Source organism: Ogataea philodendri, assembly GCF_020536065.1.
Source record: "Ogataea philodendri strain CBS6075 chromosome Unknown scaffold18, whole genome shotgun sequence".
NCBI lineage: Eukaryota > Fungi > Ascomycota > Pichiomycetes > Pichiales > Pichiaceae > Ogataea > Ogataea philodendri.
The window spans coordinates 108,871-133,004 of NW_025764050.1; the positions used below are offsets into that span (position 1 = coordinate 108,871).

The 24,134-nt window shown below is 44.3% G+C and overlaps 19 protein-coding genes across 19 annotated transcripts; 11 read left to right on the top strand and 8 right to left on the bottom strand.

Moving 5' to 3' along the window:
* Nucleotides 1-77: 77 nt before the first annotated feature.
* OGAPHI_004634 (uncharacterized protein) lies at nucleotides 78-2,348 on the top strand (the record flags this gene model as incomplete). Its single annotated transcript, XM_046205733.1, has 1 exon — nucleotides 78-2,348. One exon carries the CDS (start codon nucleotides 78-80, stop codon nucleotides 2,346-2,348), a length of 2,271 nt encoding a protein of 756 aa, XP_046060554.1.
* OGAPHI_004635 (uncharacterized protein) lies at nucleotides 539-5,631 on the bottom strand (the record flags this gene model as incomplete). Its single annotated transcript, XM_046205734.1, has 6 exons — nucleotides 539-838; nucleotides 1,175-1,535; nucleotides 1,959-2,138; nucleotides 2,433-3,563; nucleotides 4,155-4,640; nucleotides 5,393-5,631. 6 exons carry the CDS (start codon nucleotides 5,629-5,631, stop codon nucleotides 539-541), a joined length of 2,697 nt encoding a protein of 898 aa, XP_046060555.1.
* Nucleotides 4,040-5,647, top strand: OGAPHI_004636 (uncharacterized protein; the record flags this gene model as incomplete). Its single annotated transcript, XM_046205735.1, has 1 exon — nucleotides 4,040-5,647. The coding sequence occupies one exon, from the start codon at nucleotides 4,040-4,042 to the stop codon at nucleotides 5,645-5,647; it is 1,608 nt and encodes a 535-aa protein (XP_046060556.1).
* Nucleotides 5,648-5,975: 328 nt separating this feature from the next.
* On the top strand, nucleotides 5,976-8,801 carry OGAPHI_004637 (uncharacterized protein; the record flags this gene model as incomplete). The annotated part of the gene is made up of 1 exon (XM_046205736.1): nucleotides 5,976-8,801. One exon carries the CDS (start codon nucleotides 5,976-5,978, stop codon nucleotides 8,799-8,801), a length of 2,826 nt encoding a protein of 941 aa, XP_046060557.1.
* Nucleotides 8,802-8,861: 60 nt separating this feature from the next.
* OGAPHI_004638 (uncharacterized protein) lies at nucleotides 8,862-9,950 on the bottom strand (the record flags this gene model as incomplete). Its single annotated transcript, XM_046205738.1, has 1 exon — nucleotides 8,862-9,950. The coding sequence occupies one exon, from the start codon at nucleotides 9,948-9,950 to the stop codon at nucleotides 8,862-8,864; it is 1,089 nt and encodes a 362-aa protein (XP_046060558.1).
* On the top strand, nucleotides 9,097-9,968 carry OGAPHI_004639 (uncharacterized protein; the record flags this gene model as incomplete). The annotated part of the gene is made up of 2 exons (XM_046205739.1): nucleotides 9,097-9,248; nucleotides 9,542-9,968. 2 exons carry the CDS (start codon nucleotides 9,097-9,099, stop codon nucleotides 9,966-9,968), a joined length of 579 nt encoding a protein of 192 aa, XP_046060559.1.
* A 65-nt stretch (nucleotides 9,969-10,033) lies between these two features.
* OGAPHI_004640 (uncharacterized protein) lies at nucleotides 10,034-12,701 on the bottom strand (the record flags this gene model as incomplete). Its single annotated transcript, XM_046205740.1, has 3 exons — nucleotides 10,034-10,745; nucleotides 11,069-12,075; nucleotides 12,681-12,701. 3 exons carry the CDS (start codon nucleotides 12,699-12,701, stop codon nucleotides 10,034-10,036), a joined length of 1,740 nt encoding a protein of 579 aa, XP_046060560.1.
* On the top strand, nucleotides 12,385-12,816 carry OGAPHI_004641 (uncharacterized protein; the record flags this gene model as incomplete). Its single annotated transcript, XM_046205741.1, has 1 exon — nucleotides 12,385-12,816. The coding sequence occupies one exon, from the start codon at nucleotides 12,385-12,387 to the stop codon at nucleotides 12,814-12,816; it is 432 nt and encodes a 143-aa protein (XP_046060561.1).
* Nucleotides 12,817-12,928: 112 nt separating this feature from the next.
* Nucleotides 12,929-14,283, bottom strand: OGAPHI_004642 (uncharacterized protein; the record flags this gene model as incomplete). The annotated part of the gene is made up of 2 exons (XM_046205742.1): nucleotides 12,929-14,133; nucleotides 14,250-14,283. The coding sequence occupies 2 exons, from the start codon at nucleotides 14,281-14,283 to the stop codon at nucleotides 12,929-12,931; spliced, it is 1,239 nt and encodes a 412-aa protein (XP_046060562.1).
* OGAPHI_004643 (uncharacterized protein) lies at nucleotides 14,007-14,237 on the top strand (the record flags this gene model as incomplete). Its single annotated transcript, XM_046205743.1, has 1 exon — nucleotides 14,007-14,237. The coding sequence occupies one exon, from the start codon at nucleotides 14,007-14,009 to the stop codon at nucleotides 14,235-14,237; it is 231 nt and encodes a 76-aa protein (XP_046060563.1).
* A 476-nt stretch (nucleotides 14,284-14,759) lies between the features above and the next one.
* OGAPHI_004644 (uncharacterized protein) lies at nucleotides 14,760-15,761 on the top strand (the record flags this gene model as incomplete). Its single annotated transcript, XM_046205744.1, has 1 exon — nucleotides 14,760-15,761. The coding sequence occupies one exon, from the start codon at nucleotides 14,760-14,762 to the stop codon at nucleotides 15,759-15,761; it is 1,002 nt and encodes a 333-aa protein (XP_046060564.1).
* A 471-nt stretch (nucleotides 15,762-16,232) lies between these two features.
* OGAPHI_004645 (uncharacterized protein) lies at nucleotides 16,233-17,242 on the top strand (the record flags this gene model as incomplete). The annotated part of the gene is made up of 2 exons (XM_046205745.1): nucleotides 16,233-16,263; nucleotides 16,344-17,242. 2 exons carry the CDS (start codon nucleotides 16,233-16,235, stop codon nucleotides 17,240-17,242), a joined length of 930 nt encoding a protein of 309 aa, XP_046060565.1.
* Nucleotides 16,799-17,620, bottom strand: OGAPHI_004646 (uncharacterized protein; the record flags this gene model as incomplete). The annotated part of the gene is made up of 2 exons (XM_046205746.1): nucleotides 16,799-17,231; nucleotides 17,607-17,620. 2 exons carry the CDS (start codon nucleotides 17,618-17,620, stop codon nucleotides 16,799-16,801), a joined length of 447 nt encoding a protein of 148 aa, XP_046060566.1.
* Nucleotides 17,434-19,155, top strand: OGAPHI_004647 (uncharacterized protein; the record flags this gene model as incomplete). Its single annotated transcript, XM_046205747.1, has 1 exon — nucleotides 17,434-19,155. One exon carries the CDS (start codon nucleotides 17,434-17,436, stop codon nucleotides 19,153-19,155), a length of 1,722 nt encoding a protein of 573 aa, XP_046060567.1.
* Nucleotides 19,156-19,174: 19 nt separating this feature from the next.
* OGAPHI_004648 (uncharacterized protein) lies at nucleotides 19,175-19,924 on the bottom strand (the record flags this gene model as incomplete). Its single annotated transcript, XM_046205749.1, has 1 exon — nucleotides 19,175-19,924. The coding sequence occupies one exon, from the start codon at nucleotides 19,922-19,924 to the stop codon at nucleotides 19,175-19,177; it is 750 nt and encodes a 249-aa protein (XP_046060568.1).
* On the top strand, nucleotides 19,383-20,945 carry OGAPHI_004649 (uncharacterized protein; the record flags this gene model as incomplete). The annotated part of the gene is made up of 2 exons (XM_046205750.1): nucleotides 19,383-19,860; nucleotides 20,107-20,945. The coding sequence occupies 2 exons, from the start codon at nucleotides 19,383-19,385 to the stop codon at nucleotides 20,943-20,945; spliced, it is 1,317 nt and encodes a 438-aa protein (XP_046060569.1).
* Nucleotides 20,946-21,355: 410 nt separating this feature from the next.
* On the top strand, nucleotides 21,356-22,783 carry OGAPHI_004650 (uncharacterized protein; the record flags this gene model as incomplete). Its single annotated transcript, XM_046205751.1, has 1 exon — nucleotides 21,356-22,783. The coding sequence occupies one exon, from the start codon at nucleotides 21,356-21,358 to the stop codon at nucleotides 22,781-22,783; it is 1,428 nt and encodes a 475-aa protein (XP_046060570.1).
* On the bottom strand, nucleotides 21,706-21,984 carry OGAPHI_004651 (uncharacterized protein; the record flags this gene model as incomplete). Its single annotated transcript, XM_046205752.1, has 1 exon — nucleotides 21,706-21,984. One exon carries the CDS (start codon nucleotides 21,982-21,984, stop codon nucleotides 21,706-21,708), a length of 279 nt encoding a protein of 92 aa, XP_046060571.1.
* A 106-nt stretch (nucleotides 22,784-22,889) lies between the features above and the next one.
* Nucleotides 22,890-23,990, bottom strand: OGAPHI_004652 (uncharacterized protein; the record flags this gene model as incomplete). The annotated part of the gene is made up of 1 exon (XM_046205753.1): nucleotides 22,890-23,990. The coding sequence occupies one exon, from the start codon at nucleotides 23,988-23,990 to the stop codon at nucleotides 22,890-22,892; it is 1,101 nt and encodes a 366-aa protein (XP_046060572.1).
* Between the last annotated feature and the right edge of the window lie 144 nt (nucleotides 23,991-24,134).

Consider the following 24,134-nt stretch of genomic DNA (forward strand, 5'->3'; position numbering starts at 1 on the left):
TTTTGAAAAATCCCATTTGGCGCTTACACGGGTATAAAACATGCAGTGTTTGCCGGTTGGTAAATTAATAGTCCACAATGGATGAATCTCACAGCTTCTCTATGGGTCTACGGTTTTTGAAATCTCGACTGTCCAACAGGGACTACAAGCACGAGGAGTCATTGAAACAGGCTCCTTCTTCGCCGGTTTCCTCTACTCGATTGAGCTTGAAGGAGAATGAGGCCATTGGCACGAAAAAGGAGCCGTCCATGACAAACACAAAAAGACGCCGGAGCTTTTTCAATTTGAGAACACCCAGAGACAAACCGGAGACAACCAACATCTCGCTTTCGGATGAAAGTGACACCAATTACGCCAGTACCCCTAAAATCAACTGTATCAATAACGCCGGGATCGATCTCTTAAGCTGCGAACTTGACCCAGCTGACCAGATAAGTATGACCCAGGAGAAGGAGGATGACAAGTCGGTTAGACCACAAAGCAACGCTTTGTCCGAGATCTTGCAACCAGAAAATGTCCAACCTGATTCCGAGGAAAATCAATTATTGTCATCAAAACCAGCAAAACAGCCAACACCAAACGAGGGAAAGGCAGATACCAAAAAGGAACCGACAGATTCGGATTCAAGCGCCGAGATTGTCACGATCTCCAAGAATGCTGTCGACATAGCCTCGTCAACAAAAACAGCCCCAACATATCTCTCCTCCACTTTTTTCACTCCTACCAAACAATTGACGTCTTTGTTTGTTGGAGATCTCGATAAGACGGTCAACGAGTCGGAATTGAAAAAGTTGTTCAACGGTTTCCCTGGTTTGATTTCTGTCAAGATCCCTACAGACTGTCAAACGGGTAAGTCTTTGGGATACGGCTATGTTAATTATTCCGACGAAAACCAGGCTAGTATTGCAATTGAAGCATTGAATTATACCAAGCTGGGAAACATGGAAATGAGAATCATGCCCTCACTTAGAGATAAGACTCAAAGGGAGAGAATTGGAACCAATATCTTCTTGTCAAATCTTTCCTCGTCGTTGACCACAAGAGCGCTTTACGATAGGTTCAAAAAATACGGGAAAATACTATCTTGCAAGTACAACGCTTCCAAACAACAGGCATTCATTCATTTCGAATCCAAGCAGGTTGCCTACGAGGTTGTAAAGGCTGTCAATCATACAACCATGGATGGGAAACTTGTGTATGCTGGCGTCCACATCTTAAAGAAAGACAGAGATCTGTTTGGTGCTACCGCCAATTCTGGTAGCAAATTGGGCGAAAAGAAGGATATTTCTGATATTCCGGTTTTTTCACCAGCTACCAAACCAACTGAAACAAAAGAAGAACCAAGCACCCAGTTTTCTGTCTTCATTCGTAACCTTCCATTGGATATCGAACAGGATGTGATCAGAAGTCTAGTGGAGCCGTATGGAGAGGTGATTTCTGTTTTGGCCCGGAAAGTCCCAAGAAAGAAAGGTTGTTGGGCACTTGTCACTATGACCAACCAGGAGTCGGTCAACAACGCTGTCTCGCACCTGAATCTTGTGGAAATCAATAGGCATCAATTGTTTGTCACCCGTGCAATTCCCAAAGAAGATAAAGAGTACAGTCGAAAACAGGAAACGTACCCTAAACACAAGCTCAAAATCTTGATTACAGGATTGAATGTGAATATTCATAAAGCAAAGTTCCAGGAGTGGTGCCTTACTTTTGGATCCATAAAATCGGTCGAGCTGTATGGAACCTATCCCCAGGAGAGCCATAAGAGTTTCACGGCTTATGGCTACGTTGAGATGGTTAACGAAGCTGATGCGGATCTTTTGATCGATAATTTGAAGATGCTGGGTGTTTATTGCTTCAAGGTGAAAGTTGAAATTCCACGCAAGGAAGTGGCATCAACTTCGCCACACACGCCATACATTTCAAAAGCAGGGATAGGTAATGGATCCACCTCTGGAAGCTACTTGGATCCTTCCAAAATGTACCAATTAGCAGCATTCACTAAATCTGTGGAGAATGATAAGTTGCATGGTAGCCAAAGCGTCGTGAAGGATAGATTTGAGCGGGATACCCAAAGGCCCGAGCTAAGAAGCCAAATCGATAAGGTTATTGGAGACTTTGCTACAGATATTCTTGGTAAGGAGCTCGTTTACATCAAAAGCACTGGAGAACTAAACATGCCCAAGATCCACTCGTTATCCGAGCATATCATCAAGTTTTTCTGGTCCAACAAGATCGAGTCGTTCTGGAAGTTCTTAGAAGCCAACCATTCTCAAAACGAACAGATCCATCCGCTACTGAGAACCCAGATAGTACAGAGTTCGATGTACTTGGGAATTGTGCCGAAGGAGTGAAAAAGGAAAAGAAGCAAAAGATATACCTGCCGACACCAGGTGTATTAAGTTATATACAACAAGTTGAGCAGCTAAGAGTGTTACACCAATTCGACATAGTTTGCAGGGAAGATACCTTCTTTCGTGCCGATTCTTCCTGTCCACCAATCATCTGTTGAGTCTGATTTTTGAATGATGGTGATAACGTCACCTTTCTTGAAACCCAGGTCGCCCTGTTGCTCCCCTGCAAACGAATAAAGAGCAATGGCTTTCTTGGATCCTGAAGGACCTGCACTCGAGCGGCTGGAGCCGTATCCGAAGTCTGGTTTCTCTGAACGAGGTCTGTAACCTGCCGATCTTGCCTCGGCGGAAAACGATTTCTTTTTATCGTATCTATCGTAAACGTCGTCTTCCCAAGACGTTGGTTTTCTCGAATGGGACGCAGTGGTGGCTGGAGAGGAGCGGTGGTAATGGGAACGGGGCGAATCGTCATCCGAGTAGTCTTCGTCTTCTGAGCCGTATGATCTGCGCGAGTTGTATCTTGCGGACGAGTTTTCCGAGCTAAATTCCGAAGGGATATCGTTGTAGTAGTCTTCGTCGTCTGAGTAGTATTCTCCATTGTCGCTTGCTCTTGTGAAGGCACGGCTATTCAGGACTCTCATGAGGGATTCACATGCGGCTGGCGGTCTCACGCGGCCTCCGAGGATCTGACTGGCCTTGCACATGTCACCGTAGAATTTTCTGTTTGCCTCTCTTCTTTCGACAAGCACAGATCCTTCGACAGAGACACCGGCAAAGATACCTTTTGTCTTGGAGTAGGCGAAGACAGGAGCCACGTTTTTGAACGAGGCAGATCCGGCAACTTCAGCGTTTCTTCCCAAAGGACCCGCAGCCACAGAAATGTTACCACCCAAGGTGACCGAACCGAATTGGGCAAACGACTCGACGGCAGCGGGGGTGTTGAGAATGAAAACAAAGTCTGTGACCTCTGCACCGACCTGACCACCCACACCGGCACCGGCAGTGACGATGGCGGACGGAGCAGACCACGAGCCGTCGGGAAGTCTAGCCACCACCACACCTGAACCAGCTCTGCCCGAAAACAGGAAACCGGCCTTGAGCACGGTGATCACCGCCAGTCCCTTGGCCTGTAAAAGAACGTCTCTGGGGATCACCTCATCAGCTCCGAACAATTGGTTGGGCTTGATGAAAGAAGCCAGAATTTTAGCTGCTTTTCTGTTCGGTTAGAATTCGGGGAAATCCATGCTGTAAAAACTTACTTGGACTCGCTCTTGAGCGATCTTGGAATCGGATTGTTGAGACCCATTGCTTAACTCGAATAATAATTTGAAGCTGTGCTTTTTAAACAGTACACGTCAAGCTAAAAGTCTTGTCTGATAAGATCTTCAATAAGTTTTTCGGCTTAAAAGGGACTTTAATTATTGCGGAGCAAGGTGTGGTTATGAGCATCCTTGAAGCTTGGCAACCACAGCCTCCACGAGATTATTTGGTCATGTAGACTGGTCATGGTCTTTACAGAGGCACGAATTCCGAGCGGAGCCGGACCGAATTGGGGCTCCAACGGTTTTCTTCTCGGCGGTTATACTACAATGAAAATGGGCTCTCTACTTAGATAACGTCACAGACCGAAACTTTTAATTATTATTTGTTAACCCCGTTTCCCTCTTTATCTTTCTTTTCTGGCCCTACAAATGAAATCACAATCGCTTTGGGCATTGGGCGCCTATCTGTGCTCACAGGTCTGCGGGGCCGCCGTCTCCAACCAGCAACAAGTTCTTGGTCTGGGAATTGAGAACGACCTATTACAACACAAGTTCGACTCCGTCCTTCAAGATGACGTGAGACAGGCTTGGAAATTCTTGGAAGAGTCCATGGACCTGGAATCTCTGAAAAAAGCTTACAACAACTTCGAAAACGCCGTCTGTCCAATCACAAGCTCTTTCCCTGTTGATACCTTGGTGGCAAACAAAGAGGCAGAGGTTGTTACTCTCGACAAACTCCCAAATTACCAGTTGAGAATTAACAAGGCCAAGAATGACCCACTGAGTCTTGGCGTGGACACCGTGAAACAGTCTGCAGGATATTTCGATATCAACGAAGACGATAAACATCTGTTCTACTGGTTCTTTGAGAGCAGAAACGACCCTGCTAAGGACCCTGTCATTCTCTGGCTCAATGGTGGCCCTGGCTGCAGTTCTCTTACTGGCTGTCTGTTTGAGCTTGGCCCATCGTCGATCAACGGTACCACACTCAAGCCTATCTACAACCCATACTCCTGGAACTCCAATGCTTCTGTGATTTTCCTGGAACAACCTGTGGGAGTGGGCTATTCTTACAGCACCAAGTCTTCTGTCTCAAGCACCAAGGTTGCTGCCAAAGATGTATTTGCGTTCTTGGAGCTTTTCTTTACCAAGTTCTCGCAATATGCCAAAAACGACTTCCACATCGCAGGAGAATCCTATGCCGGTCACTACATTCCAAACATCGCTGCTGAGATTTTGGATCACCAGAACAAGTCATTTGAATTAACTTCTATCTTGATTGGAAACGGAATCACCGACGCTTTGATCCAATACGGCTGGTACGGTCCTATGGCATGCAATGGAACCTTGTCTGGCTACAAACAGATTATTCCAGATAGTGACTGTGAACTGATTGACGAGAAGTATCCAAGATGTGCCAGATTAATCGAGGCTTGCTACAGAACGGAGTCTGCGATCACCTGTTTGCCTGCAAACATTTACTGTGAGACCATCATGGAGCCTTTCTCTAAAACTGGACTCAACTACTACGACATCCGGGGCCCATGTGAGACCGACGGCGATTTGTGCTACTTCGGAATGGACTACATTGATAAGTACATGAACTTGCCAGAAGTGAAGCAAGCTTTGGGATCGGAGGTCGATTCCTACACTGGATGTGACGACTCTGTGTTTAGACAGTTTATCTTTAGCGGTGATGAGCCTAAACCGTTCCAGCAGTATGTTGCACAGGTCTTGGAAGCTGGCTTGCCCGTTCTTATCTACGCTGGTGACAAAGATTACATCTGCAACTGGCTGGGAAACCTTGCCTGGACCGAGGCTTTGGAGTGGACCAACACCACGTCTTTCCAGAACGCAGAGTTCAAAAACTGGTACACTTTGGAAGACGGTCTTGCTGCAGGAGAGGTCAAGAGTAACGGCCAGTTCACATTTGCTAGAGTGTACGACGCCGGCCACATGGTCCCATACGACCAGCCAATCTCTGCATTGGACATGGTCAACAGATGGATCTCCGGCGACATTGCATACGATTTGTAGAGTGATCTCTGTCCAGTTTCTTTGCTAGGTAACAGATTCGATCTTGACGCATTACAAGTTTATTGGTTTGGGAGTGCTTCGGGCTGTGCTTTATTTTAAAAACAATACACATATTTCTAAATATTTCCCCTTGTGACAAATGGAGGCTTTTCAGCAAACAATTTAGAGCAACGTATTATCATTACCGCCGACGTTGACCTCCCCTTTTTAGCAAATAGACGATAGCCACAAATAAGCGCCCCTGTCCGAACCTGCGCCTACTCCGAGGGTCTCTTGTTCATCCTTGACAGCGGTTTCCAGCCTCCATATTAAGTTGTTGATCTAGATCATGTCATCAGCACCAACTTCAAACCACCACCAGTCCTGGATTTCTAAGATATGGAACAGACAAGCGTCTGTTTCAAATTCGCCACATTCGACGCCAATGGCTGGCTCTTCCTCAGACGCCTCAATGCATTCACAGGCCAGTCCTGAGTACGTGCACTCACTCTTGCATTCGCCTAATGGATCGTTTCAAGAAAGAAGAACTTCAGCACCCTCTGTGATCAGCCACCAAAGAAGCCCGGCATCTGTGGTGTTCGATTCGTGTAAATGTTGTGGCACAGTCATAAAATATCCTGCCGATGTTTCCAAAGTTCGCTGTTTGGTTTGCCACACCCACACAACCATAAATGAAGATTCAAGCTCCCCACGCGCTAAGAGAGAGAACACAGATGTGGTTCCGAAGCAAAAGACAGAATCTGACACGGTGGAAAGCTCGTTGGAAAAGCCTGCATCATCAACTGTACGGCCGAAAGCCAAGCCAGATATCTTGTCGTATCAACACCTCAAACAAGTCATTTCTAAATGTTCCGCTAAAAAGAGCCCCGATAAGCATGAAAACAACCCTCATACTTTATTCAAACCACTAGAAGACGTTCTTCTCGATTCATTCTCTTCTTACGAGTGCTTGAATAGCTCTTTCAAACTTTCTTCCCAAGAACCTCCAAACCATCGCTCCCCAAACCTTAACTTCAACGAGATAAAGAAGTCATATGCATTATTACTACGCCTACCTACAAAACGCCCTTTCTTCAAGCTACTTTTGGGAGCCATCCAACTACTAAGACACCCTCCAGTCATGAAAGATCCTTCAGATATCAATTGGCTACTCATTTTATTAGAAATTCCTATTCTACAAGACTGTCTGATTAGCGGAATGGATACATGTACCGATATCTTGGCCCCAAACCTCAGAGCCTCGTGTTACGAGGTGTTGAAACGTGCTATTGGATTGCTCTCATACGCAGACAGAAAGATCACCAACAGACTCACCTACTGGTGGTCCAGACTTCCTCACGAAGAGTTTATCAAGAAAATCGATTTCTTGAACCTGTACATCACTTTCCAACTCACTAGATGCATCAATTATGAGCTTTACAACTCCATCATACAACCAGGTTCATATTTGAACACCTCCATGAATGACGACATCAATTACAAAGAAAATTTAAATGCCCATTTCATCAGACCAACTTCAAAAAGTTCTGACTTTGGTCTTTTCATTGGTATCCCTGTCTATATCTCCTCTGGACGTAGACGTCCAAACGACATGTCTTCGAGTTCAACTTTTTGGGCAAATAAGAAAGATAACCAGGAGCACGAAGTGAAGATCCGGCTGCAACAGTATGGAGATGACTGGCATCTGCGTACTGCTGGACGTCTTGTTTCATTCCTCTTCATTGCTAATAAGAAGAACAAGAAGGTGAGTGATGCCGTTTTCTACAACAATCTTGTTGATTATGTCAATGTAAAGCAGGATTTTGACGCATGGCAGTTCAATGCCTCCACCAAGAAGCATCAGCAAGACACAGAAAATAAGGATTCTTTACAATTGGTGGTGGATTATTTGCAAGCAGAAACCAAGGCCTCGTATCTTGGTCTTTCAAATACTAACGGCACATTGAAGAAGTCATCGTTCACGTTTTGCCAATTTCCGTTCTTACTTTCGTTAGCTGCCAAGATCTCAATTCTAGAGCATGAAGCTAAGCGAATGATGGAACGGAAAGCCGAGGAAGCGTTCATTCAGTCTCTGAACAAGAAAATGCCGTTTGATGTTTATTTCAAAATCCGTGTCAGACGGAATTACATCACTACCGATTCTCTAAGAAGCATCAAGGCCCACCAAGCGGATTTCAAGAAACTTCTGAGAGTTGAGTTTGTTGACGAGCCTGGAATTGATGCCGGTGGGCTGAAGAAAGAGTGGTTTCTTTTGTTGACAAAAGACCTTTTTAATGCAGACAAAGGTCTTTTCTCGTACGACGAGACCTCTCAATTTGGCTGGTTTGCTATTTCTTCCATCGACAATGACGAGCTGTACTACTTGGTTGGAGTTGTTCTTGGGTTGGCAATCTACAACTCGACGATTCTTGATCTGCGACTTCCAAAGGCTCTGTACAAGAAGCTGATGGGACAGAAAGTCACCTTGAACGATTACATCCAGTTGAATCCTGACGTGGGTCACAATTTTAAGAGACTTATGAAGTTGGAAAGCGTCGATGATCTTGAATTATATTTTGATGTGTCTTACGCAGATATATTTGGTGAAATGCACTTCGCCGAGCTTGTTGAGAATGGGTCACAGATCAAGGTGACCAACGATAACAAGTACGAGTACGTGGAAAAGTACGTTTCGTTTTTCCTCAATGATTTGGTGAAGGCGCCATTTGAATCGTTCCGGAACGGGTTCCAGCACGTTATTGGAGGAAATGCTCTTTCGTTGTTCACTCCTGAGGAGATCGAGCTGATTCTCATTGGAGAGGACTACAGAGACCAGAAGATTGACTCAAATATCCTCAAGTCGGTGACCAAGTACAACGGGTTCAGCAACACGGACGACGTGGTGACGTGGTTCTGGGAGCATTTCGAAGACCAAACGTCTGCAGACCAGCGCAAGATACTTCTATTTATTACAGGGTCGGACCGGTTGCCGGCGACCGGATTACCCTCGATGACGTTCAAGATCACGAAGCTTGTGGACAAGGATCTGACTCGACTGCCGATCGCTCACACGTGTTTCAACGAGCTGTGTCTCTACAACTATCCTACCAGGGAGATTTTTGCAAACAAGCTACACATGGCTATCTATTACAGTGAAGGGTTTGGCTTGAGATAGAATCATAAGGACCATCGCCGATTGATATGAACAAAAATAGGGAAACTTTATACCAGATTGCTAGTCAAGCGTTGCGTATTTCTTCAAGTGTTCTGGAATGGCGCTGTACAGGCCCTTGGACTCCAACCACGACTTGCTGAAGATTCTGTCGGAGTACTTGTGAGCAGAGTCTGCCAGAATGGTGACCACGTTGGAGTTCTCGGGCAATGTCTGTGCAGCCTTGACTGCGGCAACCACGTTCAAGGCCGAGGTTCCTCCCACGTAAATTCCTTCCTCGTCGAGCAGTCTGTACAGCATGGCAATGGACTCCTCGTCAGGGATCAAGAAAGCGTCGTCGGCAAGCTCAATGTCCTGTGCAACGTTGTTGGTGATACGGCCTTGTCCAATACCTTCGGTGAACGAGGAGCCTGATCTCTCGAGACTCTTACCGCCTGTCTTGACGTACGAGTACACGCACGATCCCGGTGGCTCGGCAACATAGCACTTGGTGTCCGGGTTCTGTGTCTTGAGGTATCTGGAGGTACCGCACCAGGTTCCGCCGGTTCCCAAACTGCACGTGAACCCGTCGACCTTGCCGTTGAGCTGCTGGTAGATCTCTGGTCCTGTCATCTTGATGTGAGCGAGTCTGTTGTCGAGGTTGTCGAATTGGTTGGTCCAGTATGCGTTTTCCAAAGACTCCGCGTGTCTTCTGGCCTTGTGGTTGAAGTTCTCTGGATTGTCATACGCAACGACCGGAACAGGGTACACCTCGCAACCGAGCAGCTTAAGCGTCTGGATCTTGGATGGTGCCTGGGTGTTGGGCATATAGATCACCACGTTGTAGCCCTTGGCACGGGCAACGTGTGCAAGACCAATCCCCGTGTTTCCTGCTGTTCCTTCAACGATGGTTCCGCCAGGCTTGATGAGTCCCTTTCTCTCTGCCTCCTCGATGAAGAACAGAGCGGCTCTGTCTTTGACGGACCCGCCAGGGTTCATCCACTCGGCCTTTCCATAGACGTTGCGGCCAATTTCGTCGCTGAGACGGTTGAGTCTGATGAGCGGGGTGTTTCCCACGGCGCCGGGCAGGCCCTTTGCCGAGGTCAGTGCCTGGAACGAGGCGTCGTACGAGCTCGAAACACGCACGGTACCGGAAAAGAGTCGCTTGAACATGATTATCAAGATCTTTAGTTTATAGCCCGATACTGAATATATTTTAGGATTATGAAAAATCACGTGACCGCCGCACCCCCTGCTTACGGAAGCAGACGCTGGAGCTCGTCCTTGTTGACCGGGCTGAAGCGGCAGTCGATGTCTCTAGAGTGGTCATGGTCGTGCTGGTGCTCGGCAAGAAACACCTCGTCTTCCTGGATCGCGGATCCGTATGACGCCAGCGGCTTGAACGGCCCGTACTGCGCAACGTCCCTCTGGTAGTAGAGCAGGTAGTGTTGCACAAAGAACACAAAGTCCGCGAGCGCAACCTCCATGCTGAGCAGAAGCTTCGGTAGGTTGTTGAAGATTGCGCGGATATCGCCTGCAATGTAGGCGTCCAACGCAAGTTGAGCAAACGAAAAAAGCGAGCCTGCGAAATCGAGCCACACCATCTGGATTGGCCAGCCGTGGGTGGACTTGCGGTTATAGTTGTACAGTACCTGCGGGATATTCTTGCACACGCTCATGAGGATCTTGACGAGTCCGAGCGAGGTGAGCAGATCGACCCAATATAGAGCTCCTTTTGAGTTGTGGATGATAAAGCTGTATCCAATTGCATAGAACAACACAGCAGTGAGTCCCAGCTTGCACGCAATGGACACCTTCTGGTTATCGTTCTTCTTGAACCCCCAGAAATACGCCTGACTGATCAACAGCAGGTTCAAAAGTAGACCGTGTGCTCCAAAATAGAAGTCGTTGAGCTTGATCAACGGATATTTGTTGTGTCTTTCAAAGAACTCGTCCTTGATGGTGTCGCTGAAGTACAAAAAGCCGGTGTATATCGAATAAAGAGTAAAACCGGCCGTGTTGAAGAACATGAAATCAAGCGAGATCCCCTGGACAGATTTCATGTGGATGTTGGAGATGATACTCGGATAGCCCGAAAGCGACCAGGACAGGAAATACGACCATCCACACACTTTTGAAAGGGTGACTAATGTCATAATAAATATGTTGATGGAGAATAAGATAAATTATTAGATAGATAAATTATAATCGCATATCAAATTATTTATCAGTAACTGATAATAATCCGATATCAGAAAAACATATTTGTATTTCTTGGAAATCCAGCTTACTGTATTCCAACAACCAGAAGCTCCAAAGTCCACACTCTCCGTATGTGGATCTTGATGGTGGACTGCCCAAGAGGCCGGCCTTGAGTATCTCTGATGTTCAAACTGGAAATGTCCAGGTCCAGCACGGTGTCGGACCACCAGCACTTTCTGGCAGGCTTTCTCCAGAACAGAAGCAGCTTGGTAGCGATGGAGTTTTTCTCTTTGCGAGCTCTGGATCCAGACCGCGACACGGCCTGGGCAAGAGTACTGAGTCTGGATTTGCGTTTTTCCGGTTGACTCGACAGCGAGCTTACAGACGAGATAGGCCGAAGTGACGGAGACTCGTCTGCTGGGGTCTCGGGACTCTCTGTAAGAAGGCGAACCAGCGCCAATGAAAACACAACGGTTTTTCCGGGCTCCAAAGACCGGTGTCCCCATTCCCCATCGATTTTGAATCCTGAGGAACAGAGCATGTCTAATAGATGCTGCTCAGCAGCCTTCAACTGTTTTCCTGGCTCGTATCCTAAACCGTCGAAGATTCTTTTATTTCCAACCAGCTGTTCTCCCACGAACAGCTTGATTTTTCTCATCGAGGTAGCATCTAGTCCAGCAACGGGCGGTATGCAGTAGTAGTCCAAGTCCTCACGTAGAACAATGATCGAAGGCTTGTCATTCAAAATCCCAGGGTCGTTGATATCGTATACCTGCTGATGGTTACCGTTTTGTTCGCTCACTTGTAAATCATGGACTGCTGCATCAAATACCTGGCATATATATTGGAAACATTCTGGCGAGAAATTCACATAAACCACATCGTCTTCGGTCAAGTTGGTTATCACGTTTCCGTTGATATCCACAAACACTCCATTAGGGAACAGACACAGCAAAATACTCTCGGGAAGAGCCATCAGGTCATCTCTAGTAATCGTGAAAAATTGACCACGCAAATTCATCTTAATCTCTGTATTATAGTCATCCACATCAGACGGCACTTGAGGAACACCACGCACCTCATCCGGCTGTTGGACCTGTGTTATTATATTCTGAGACATGGTTATTCTCAAGAGGAGAAACAAGACAGCCTGAAATTGGGGAAAATTATCAAATGCTTAGGAATTCGCTCTTGTTTACTTTCTGAATCCAACTCTGCGTGCTATTTGCTTTAACAAATCCACGTTTGCACGCTTGAAATCCAATTTCCGAAGAAGAACAAAAGTTCCCGTTTAGTTTGCTTTAACAAAGAGTCAAAACTATGTTTTTGCCTTTTGTAAATTTAATTTTTATGCCGGGTAAGATATACCGAGAAGAAAAATAGATTTCTTGATAAATCCGAAATAATGACTTTTGACGATGTGTGGCTATCAGACGACGAAGAATTCAAGCCAAACACGTCAGAGATGTACGGGTCTATAGAAAATGAGCCAAAGCATGCAGATCTGTTGTCTTTGAAGAGAAAACACGCAAAACAGGGGTACTTAGATGGAATCTCCAAAGCCAAAGAAGAGAGCTTGCAACAGGGATTTGACGATGGATATCCTATTGGTGCTCGAATAGGAGCACTGGTAGGAGAGATTTTGGCTAGTCTGAAGCTACTGTTGGACAGCTCTATGATCTCTGTGAACGATTACGATACCGCTTTGAAAGAACTCAACATCACCAAAGTTCTGCAACCAGAGTTTTTCGACTCAAAGTTAAACATAGCTGGCGAAAGAACGCACCCTGCAATCCAAAAGTGGACTGCATTTTACGAATCGAAATTGGACGCCTAATACTCAACTCCCCCAACCTTTTCACGAAAAGCTACGTTTTTGCATCAACTTCACGTCTACATAAATATAATTGTACAAATAGATTGATTTTTAGGAGATATGTATAACTCGTCTATGGAACGCTGAACAAAGAAAAGTTTCTGACAATGTTTGGTCCATACTCTTCGTAGTCGCGCTTAGTATGACAGTAGCTCTTGAATTCGGATGTTTGAGCCAAAAGAGATCCTCCGAACCACACAGCGTTCTTCTGTCTTTTATGAGAAATCACCTGAACAGTGACACCACTCGATTTGGAACCACTGGTGCGCTCGCTCTGAGCAACTCTTTCATTGACCAACGTTTTCAAGTCTCTCTGCAAACGTCTTCCAAAGTCCTTGAACATGGTTGATCCTCCACTCAAAACAATATTCTTGTAAAGGTTCTTGCGGACATCGATAGGAGAAGCCTGGATCACCATATCCACAGTGTTTGGTAATGGAGTAAGGAAGTCGGACGACGCGATCTCAGGGTTGAAGAATATTTCAGGAGCCAAAAATCTCTCGTATCCAACATCAACTTCTATTTTCGACTTGCTGACTGTCTCGACAATGTATTTGGCAAACATATCTGGATGAGAATCAAATTTGTTGAACTCTTTGACGATATCCGGGCAAACATAACAGAATTGTTGTTTGATTTGTTCGGCTGTCTTCAAAGAAGTATCTTTCTCTCCTCTTTCTCTCAAAAGTGTCTGGATGAAACTTGTAATGTCTCTACCTGCAATCGGTATGTTTTTGATAGCGGATCCAATAACGTAACCTTCGGCAACGGGAATAACGTGTGTAACACCATCTCCGGAGTCAATGACCGTGCCGGTCAAGGATCTGTCCACAACTTTCGACGAAGTCCAGGAAGCGGCCAACGCAAGCACGGCTTGCACGGCAATGTAGAGACCGGCGCAATTGAAGGACTCAAACATAATCTCGGCTGTGTTTTCTCTGTTTTCAGGCGGATTCAACGGAGGTTCGGTGAGCAGAAAGTAGTGATCTTCGGGCTCGCATCTCAAGTACTTAAAGATAGAATTCTCCCAAAACCTCTCCATCTGGTCCCAGTTTTCAATTTGACCGTGTCTAATTGGATAGTTGAGCGAATAAGATGGGCCCTTTGCAGCTTGCAATGCCTCATCACCAATAAAAAAATCAAGGTCTTCCATGTCTCTCTTCAATGACAAGTTACCTCCGGAGCTCTTTCCTGACGAAGCGGTGGATGAGCTCAAAAATGACGGTTTTGAAGGCGCGGACGGTTTACTTGATGATCCTGATGATCTTGTTGCAATTGCTGTTGGAAACACCCATGATGGAGAATCGTTTCCGGCAAACCCCAATTTGGTAAGACCGGTACCATTGTCTTTACTAGTTAGTATATCCAAGTCACACTGGTAAATTTCAACTTACCCATCACAACGGCAGGAGTATTAATGCTGGCCATTTTTCCCTTGAAATGCAATTGACTAGAGCAACTATTTTAATGAAGAGCTTTCTGCTTAAACAATCCGTATCAGATGCTCAAACCGGTAATTCAGTTCGCTAAATTATGTTCAAGTCCTGTTGATTGCCGTTCTTCAAGTTCCTCTATGAATTCATCAGCCTGTCCTTTTTTGTCTCGTTGCAAGACTGTCGACGGGGCTCGCAACGGGGCTCGTACAACAAAAAACCTTGTCGTGGAAATTTGGCGAGATATTTAGTTTTGCACCATGAAGTGCCAACAGCCCCGCAATTCGGGCCTGCAAAGTCTACACGTGTTGTTGAGGAACTCTGTTTAAGTACACAAGCTGGATTTTGGAAATTTTGGGAAATTTTCCAATATTATCCCTTGTAGCCTATTTAGACTAAATAGTTTCCTAGAAAAGGGGGTATTCAACTACTTGTTATAAATACCCTGTCCAAACCCCCTACTGAACGCCAATGAGTTCATTAGACTATTTGAAAAAAGCTAAGACGGTGGTTGTCACAGATACTGGAGAGTTTGAATCAATTGCCAAATACAAGCCTCAAGATGCTACCACCAATCCATCTTTGATTCTGGCTGCAGCGAAAAAGCCCGAGTATCGGAAACTGATTGATCGTAGTATCGAGTATACCATTTCCCACTCTCAAGGCTTGGATTCAGATCAGCAGGCTGCATTTGCTCTTGACAAGCTCTTGGTCGAATTTGGATACGAGATTTTGAACTTGATTCCAGGGAGAGTTTCAACCGAAGTTGACGCGAGACTTTCGTTCAATAAAGACGCGACAATTGCAAAAGCCCTTGAACTGATCTCACTTTATGAAGAACGGGGAATCTCCAAGGATCGAATCCTGATCAAAATTGCAGCTACCTACGAAGGAATCCAAGCTGCAAAAGAGCTCGAGGAAAGATACGGTGTTCATTGTAATTTGACTCTTTTGTTCTCGTTCATACAAGCAGTTGCATGTGCTGAAGCCAAAGTCACTCTCATTTCTCCGTTTGTGGGAAGAATTCTGGATTGGTATAAAGCCACCAAGGGAAAAGACTACACCCAGGAGAATGATCCGGGCGTTCTATTCGTTAAGAACGTCTTCAACTACTATAAGAAGTTTGGCTACAACACCATAGTGATGGCTGCATCATTCAGAAACGTTGGTGAGATCGAAGAATTGGCAGGCTGCGACTATTTAACAATCGCCCCAAACCTCCTTGAAAAGCTGCACAACTCAAAAAAGAAAGTTGCCAGATCGCTCAACTCGGCTCAAAGTAGTAGTCAGTACAGCGGCGACAAAGTCACAATCATTGACAACGAACCACTGTTCCGCTTCGAGTTCAATGATGATCAAATGGCTACCGAAAAACTTTCCGAAGGGATTCGTAAGTTCTCAAAGGATACGGAAGAGCTTCTTGCATTCCTGAAATCCAGCCTACAGGAGAGAAAAAGAAACTCTAAATTGTGACATGACCACTAGTTGGCAAGCTGTAAGTAGTCCGGTAGCTATTATGTCAGAATGGAATGGAAAATCGGCCTTTTGTTTCTTTGTCACCAGCCACATAGATTGCCGTCGATAAAAATTCGCCACTCACACCCCCTATTTTGGGAACATGTTTACACGGAGATGAACCCCACGGAACATAGTTTTCCAGGAATTACCAAAAGGGGAAATTGATGTGGCGAATTTTTTAGTAGGTGAATAAAAGGCAAATCACCCCCTGGTGGCCGAGGTAGTTTGCGGGAGGGTTTTTTGCGGGCGGGAGTTTGCTCGCGGGCAAAAAAAAAAAAGTACCTTGTGTGTTTGCATATGTTTACGTAACTTTCTTTCAACACACATTAATTTCGTTGGATATATAAGTCAAGGGTTGGTCCGAAAGGCTTTCAATTATTTGGAGCAATTTATTTCCAACAAATTATACTTTAACGACCAATTGCAATGAATTCTTTGGAACAACTTAAAGCCGCAGGTACCGTTGTCGTGACCGACACTGGTGAATTCGAATGTAAGTAACTAAACCTATTATTTGATTCAGTACTAACCGTTCAGCTATTGCCAGATACACTCCTCAAGATGCCACTACCAACCCATCGTTGATTTTGGCTGCTTCCGGAAAGGCCGAGTATGCTAAGTTGATTGACATCGCTGTCGACTACGCTAAGGACAAGGGATCGTCTGTTGACGAGAAGGCAAGTCTTGCTCTTGACAGATTGCTTGTCGAGTTCGGAAAAGAGATCCTGAAGATCGTCCCAGGTAGAGTTTCTACTGAGGTCGACGCTAGACTCTCTTTCGACAAAGAGGCCACCATCAAGAAGGCTCTCGAGATCATTGAGCTTTACAAGTCTATTGGTATTGACAAGGAAAGAATCTTGATCAAGATTGCCTCTACCTACGAGGGAATCTTGGCTGCGCGTGAATTGGAAGAGAAATACGGAATTCACTGTAACTTGACCCTTCTGTTCTCCTTCGTGCAAGCTGTTGCCTGTGCTGAGGCTAAGGTTACCTTAATTTCTCCATTCGTTGGAAGAATTATGGACTGGTACAAGGCTAACACCGGTAAAACTTACGAAGGTAAGGAGGACCCAGGTGTCCAATCCGTGACCAAGATCTTCAACTACTACAAGAAGTACGGATACAAGACCATTGTCATGGGTGCTTCTTTCAGAAATGTTGGTGAGATCACTGCTCTCGCCGGTTGCGACTTCTTGACCATCGCTCCAAAGCTTTTGGAGGAGTTGATCAATTCTAAGGAGCCTGTTCCAAAGGTTTTGGATGCCTCTGCCGCCAGCACCACCGAGGAAGAGAAGGTCTCCTACATCGATGACGAGCCTACCTTCAGATTCCTGTTCAACGAGGACGCAATGGCCACCGAGAAGCTTTCTGATGGTATTAGAAAGTTCTCTGCCGACTGTGTTACTTTGCTCAACTTGTTGAAGTCTAAATTCTAATTCCAGAATCGAGAATTGAAACGTATGGAGAAAATTGTTGGTTTTTGTTCATTTAAGTCACTTCATGTTAGTGTAACATAATGAATTTTTAGCTCTATATAGTTTGTTTTATCTAACCTCAAATTGCACTCACTTTAATTAAAATTCGGACTTTGATTTTAAAAAATTCTTCTAGGCATGAACATTGGAGCATGACGATTGGGCTTGATCTACAAAATTTGCTTCAATGGGCAACGTCTCACGGTTGTCAAATCTCAGATTCTATAGAATTTCGAGCATCTCACCAAGGAGTATCTGTGTATTCCAAAGAAACCTTTTCATTATCAAAATACGAAGTGATAGTTCCAGACTCGATAATAATTACCCCAGATAAAGCATTTGAACAACTCGATATTGATCCTAAAATTGACCCAGTACTGGCTCTAAAGTTGTATCTGTGCTATTTGAAATCAACTGGGCATGAAGATTTTGCAGCATATGTCAAATGCCTGCCACCACTGAGAAAGATCGGTTCTCCAATTACCTTCAGTGAACAAGAACTAGATCTTTTGAAAGGAACAAATATCTTTAATTCAGTTCCAGCAATGAGAGCTCAGTTGTTAGCTGAGTATGAGGAACTGTTGACATCACAAGGCTGGATAATTGCAAAGAATTATGACAAGCTATGCAAGGATGATTTTTTTTCGCTTATCACTGGTGAGCTCTCAGAAGGATGCCATTATCCTCCTCAGTTTAGCTGGTTTCTTTGGGCCCATTTGATTTTAACCTCGAGAGCTTTTCCTTATCGTTTAATCAACCCTAAGGCTCCCAGTAATGCAGTCATGTTGCTCCCAATTGTCGATCTATTTAATCACAAAGCAGGCTCAAAAGTGACATGGTTGCCATCACAAAGTCAGTTTGGGATTCGAATCGAAGAAACTGTTGGACAAGGCGAAGAGTTGTTCAATAATTATGGCCCCAAAGGAAATGAAGAACTGTTTATCGGATATGGATTCACGATACCCGATAACGAGCACGAGCAATTGCAGCTCAGTATCAACATCCAAGACGTGAGTGAACGGGATCTTGGAATATGGGATATAAAACTTCCAAAAATGAGCGACTATACATTTTCTGTGTCAAGCGATGGACAGGAAGAACACGGGAAAGAGGTAATGACAACCGCTGTATTCATTTGCAATAATTATCATACTTTACCCGAGGGATTGCTCGAGCTCTTTGCATACAAATCTAGAAATCAGGAGGATACTCAAAAGACTTTGGCATCATTGTTCAAGGGATTGAATAATCTAAAAGCGGCTATTGATCACAAGTTCAAAAATATTACTGATAAGCCGTCTTTCGGATTCTACACCAACTCTCATTTGATCCCAGGAGCTACAAATGGAAATGACCAGCTACTGTCAGGTAACTGTGAAAACTCGATCATATACAAACGAAGTCAATTGAAACTTGGAAAATTAATAAAGGCATCACTAAAAGATGAGGAAAAAAGACTGCTCAAAACCTACCGAGCAAAGTTGATCACCGTCAAAGACATGATTAAAAAAGATCTTTTCATCTCTGAGGCAATCACAAAGTTCAATTTTGCATCTCCGGAAGAAAACTTGTCAGTCATTGAGCAAGAAATTTTGGTTAGCTATTGGCTTTTGATGGTTGCAAAAGGAGTATCTTCAAATTTGAATTCCGATTGGGTGCAGAAGGAGTTCTTAAATTGCGCAGACACCATCCATTCTGAATCTTCAGATGCTGTACGAATGTATGAAATGCTGTCTCAAGATTCAAATATACCTGATTGGCAAGAAATGGTGAGTCTGGAGGAATTCGTCAAAGCCGATCAGGTGAAGATGCGAAATTATTATGCTAAGGGGGCCAAAGGAGAACCGATTTTGATAGTACCGACTACTCTCTGATATTAGAAACTCCTTGCTCTCAATATCTTGCCGGTATAAGTCTAATTAGGAATAGGAAAAATGCAAATGTAAGAAACACAAAGAGAATAACTCTGATATAGAACCAAATTCCTAATTTGCCTTCCCGGTGGTATTTCGAGAGGGTACCATTTACCTTCTCAAAGATACCCCTGGAGCTTTCAAAATTCTCCGATGCCTCCTTGAGGATAGTAGCATCCTGTTTTAGCATGTGTTGGAATTGGAAGGCTTGGTCTTTTAATGATGAGACCATCGAAGGTAGGGAATCTATCAATTCTTTCTGGAAAGATTCGTGTTGTTCATTTTGGATTTGTGCAGATGGCAAAGCATCAAGCTCGGAGGGCAAGTCCCTTGTGGACAAAAGACGTTTTCTCAAAGCCTCGATTGGTTCGTCTTCGTCTGTAGATTTTAGCTGTAGTGTGCTGATTGAGTCTCTATGGAGAACCGTGTCTTCTGTGTCGACTGATCCAGGTACAAAACTTGATGCGCTCTGCTGTTTCTCGATTTCGTATTCAAGCTCAAATTTCATATCGAGCAGAGATTTGAACACTTCATGGAACTCTTTGGAGATATCATCGTTTTTGATTACACCATCAATGCACAGCTGTTTGCGCACAAGACTCAGATTTGTAACCAATTTCATTGTTTCCAAATATGTTGGTACCAGATCTGACTCATCATCACAGTGTACCTTAATATGTGCTGCATCCTCTCTTGTTCGCGAGATTAATGCGTGTATGCTAGCTGACATGATTAAAATTGTGCAAACAAATTGTTTAGAAAGCACCTAATTAAACAATTTTTCTTGAATGTCGAGGATATTGAAAAGGTCGTTATTATTCACTCGATTCTTTCGTACGAGTCGTACCATATACCGCTATGATGGGACTCCGAAATCTCTTGCATTCTCGGACTTGGGCCATGACGCTCTAGACCGAAACATTGAGACCGTCAAGCTGGCTTTCGACAAGTATTCCCCAAAGTCTCCTACATCAAAAAACCCAATTGTATTCTTGCATGGACTATTTGGATCTAAAGTAAACAACAGATCTGTGTCTAAACAGCTTGTTAAATTACTCGACAGAGATATATATTGTCTTGATTTAAGAAATCACGGTGAATCACCACATCATCCTAGGCACGATTACCCTTCTTTAGCTGCGGATGTTGAACGATTTATCGAAGACAACGATCTTATAGATCCCATTTTGATTGGACATTCTATGGGAGCAAAAACAGCGATGGGTGTTTGCCTGAGACGACCAGATCTTGCTTCGCTTTTGATATCCGTGGATAATGCGCCGACAGACTTCACTGCTGGTGGAACGGGTTTCAGCAAATTTGGTCTTTATATTCAGCAGCTGAAGAAGATCGAAGCTCAACCCGATCTCAAAAGTCTTAAGGAATGTGATAGTGTTCTGGCTGAAGTGGAACCTAGCTTGGTTGTGAGGCAATTTTTGCTCACGAATATGAGGAAATCTCCAGAGGGATATTCAAGTAGAGTGCCACTGGATACTTTAGGCAAAAGCCTTGACAATATCTCTGGGTGGCCGTTCAATTATGAAATATCCAGATGGACAAAACCAGCATTATTCGTACGGGGAACCCAAAGTCCGTATATTGCAGATGAGTATTTAAACTCAATTGGTCTCTTCTTCCCTCGATTCGACCTAAAAGACGTCGATTCAGGTCACTGGGTTATCAGTGAGCGGCCTGCAGAATTCATTTCGGTCACCGTTGACTGGATTCAAACTACGGAGGACGATATATAATACAACAGATAGACTGTCGTGATTTACATCCTTACACGCGCATTTCTCGCTTCCGAGTCGATCATTGTAAGATTCCAAGGTGTGAAGCTCAAGAGTTTCTTGTACTAGTAAAAGCGGTTGCCGCTGTATGCATAACCTCAACCTGATGTAAGTAGACATTGCCGGCGATTTAATCAAGAAGCGGGCAAATTCACTTTCTTTACTCGCCCGGAAATTTGAGGTCCTTTAGTGCATAAAGTGACTATATCAATATTTTTGAAAGTAATCGGACAATAAAATTCCTGTCTAGTTTATAGCGTGCTTGCTAGTCTCATAGAATGTTAAGAGCTTATCAACAAAGACTATTTTCTTCGGCCAGAATACTGGCAGAAGCTGCACAAAGTATGTATCAGTCACTATGAAGCCCAATCATGGGATATTCTAACCAAATAGAAAAGCATGACATCGTTGTGATTGGAGGTGGTCCGGGAGGATACGTCGCCGCCATCAAGGCAGCTCAATTAGGTTTTGATACTGCCTGTGTTGAGAAGAGGGGAAGACTGGGAGGAACTTGTTTGAACGTTGGTTGCATTCCTTCCAAAGCTCTTTTAAACAACTCTCATCTGTACCATCAGATTCAGCACGAGTCTAAGGCAAGAGGAATTGATCTCAACGGAGACGTTAGTATTAATCTGCCTAACTTCATGGACGCCAAAGACAAAGTCGTTGCTCAATTGACCGGTGGTATTGAGATGTTGTTCAAGAAGTATGGTGTCAAATACTATAAGGGTGCTGCTTCATTTGTTGACGAGCACAGTCTCAATGTTGACCCTATTGAGGGCGGGGAGGAGGCTGTTCTCAAGGCTGACAATATCATCATTGCTACTGGTTCCGAAGTCACGCCATTCCCAGGGATTGAAATTGATGAAGAGAGAATTGTCTCTTCGACAGGTGCCCTTTCGCTTTCCGAGGTTCCTAAGAAACTTGTCATTATTGGAGGTGGAATCATTGGACTTGAAATGGGATCTGTTTGGTCCAGACTTGGATCTGAAGTGACCATTCTGGAATTTCAAAATTCGGTTGGTGCTGGTATGGATGCCGAGGTCTCTAAGGCAACCCAGAAATTCCTTACAAAGCAAGGTTTGAAGTTCAAGCTTGGCGCCAAAGTCACCAAGGGTGTCAGAGATGGAGAAATCGTGAAAATTGAATACGAAGACACAAAAAGTGGCAAAACTGAAGCTTTAGAAGCAGATGTCCTTTTGGTTGCCGTTGGAAGAAGACCATATCTAGCTGGTTTGAATGCAGACGCAATTGGGTTGGATATTGATAAGAGAGGTAAGGTCGTTATTGATTCCGAGTTCAAGACAAAATTCGACCATATCAGATGTATCGGTGACGTTACCTTTGGTCCTATGTTGGCTCATAAGGCTGAAGAAGAAGGTATTGCTGCTGTTGAGTATATCAAGAACGGTCATGGGCATGTTAACTATGCGAACATCCCAGCTGTGATGTATTCTCACCCAGAGGTTGCTTGGGTCGGACAAACAGAGCAGCAACTAAAAGATGCAGGAATCAGTTTCAAAGTTGGAAAATTTCCATTCATTGCGAACTCAAGAGCAAAAACCAACATGGACACAGAAGGTTTCGTGAAGTTCCTTGCAGACAGCGAAACCCAGAGAGTCTTGGGAGTTCATATCATTGGGCCTAATGCCGGTGAAATGATCGCAGAAGCTGGTTTGGCTCTTGAATACGGTGCTTCCACCGAAGACATTGCTAGAGTCTGTCATGCTCACCCAACTTTGTCGGAAGCCTTTAAAGAGGCAGCTCTATCTACTTTCGGTAAGCCAGTCAACTTTTAGAAAAGCAAATTGAACAACGAGTGATCCTTATATTATTTATTCATCCTATGCCCTACACGTAGAACTGAAATTGTAGCTTCATCCAATCGAGGTGAGAAGGGAGAGCTCATTTAACATTGTTTCTTAAATTGGAATCAAACTGCCTGAATTGGAAAAGGAATCTTATCATGCCAGGCTCATTGATAAAAAGATTGAAATCTAAAAGGTACAGCAAAGTCAGCTCGAGTTTGAAAAGTTCCTCAACTCCTCGAATCCCAGTGACCTTACAAAAATATGCTTGTTTGTGGTTTTTGTCCTCGATCAGTTTTAGCGCAATTCTCAAAGTGGTTAGAATCAATCGAAATACATTCAATTCACCAACTGGCAACATCTCAACTTTATGGTTAGTTCCATCGGAGTCCTGTGGAGGTAGAAGTGGCAGTAAAGATGAGCCAAGTGAGGGACGCAAGTTGAAAGTCATGTGAAATAAATAATATGCAGCAGTTAACAACGTAGCTGTCGATAGATTGGAGTAATGGTGTATTCGTTCCAAGTAGGTTGTAATGGGAAGTGATGGCGCTTGCAATAAGTAGAATTTCTTGCTCAATGATTGTTCCACCTGGAAATCCGATCTATAGAGCCGAAAATGGATACAGTCCTGAGAATAGCTACGCGCACTCCCACTTGGGGCCCCGCTCGTGCCTTGCTCTGAGTGAGGAATATTAGGCCGAATCTCGTTGTCGCTGAAATTGAAATCAAGTCTCGAGTGCTTCCGAAGTGGAACGTCAAGGTCATTGTTTTGTCCTTCGGTAGATCCTCCATCTTCGCGATTTGTATTCTGCAACGAACGCGCTCGTTTGCGTTGTATCAAAATTGGTGTAGATGCCTGGTCAGACAAGGAAGAGTCCTTCTTGAACAACAAATCATTTAAATTGAGCTGATCATTCGATTCTAGCTCAGAAGTCAGCCTTAACAGATTCTGGATTAGTCGGTTAAAAATCGCAAGTGCTTCCAATGCCGTTATTTCCCCTAGAGAATCAAGTTTGTTCAATCTCTCATACAGGAGGTTCTCAACGTTCACATGTTCCAGCTTCGGGCTGCTAGGACTTGCAAATTTGTTACCCTTTTTACCATGGTCTGAAACAGCTCGTGATGAAACTCTAGGCTCACGATTTGAAGTATCATCGTCACCAGATGAGGGGGGTTGGCTTGATTCAGAACAGTCCATTGCAAAAAAACTAAGCTGCCGCTGGTTCTGATACTATGAGTCTATTAGTACTTCTCAAAGTTGTTGAACTCCAGATTGCTGTATAAAATATATCAATCGTTCAAGATGTACCGGATCGACAAACTGGCAATTTAATCACTAATA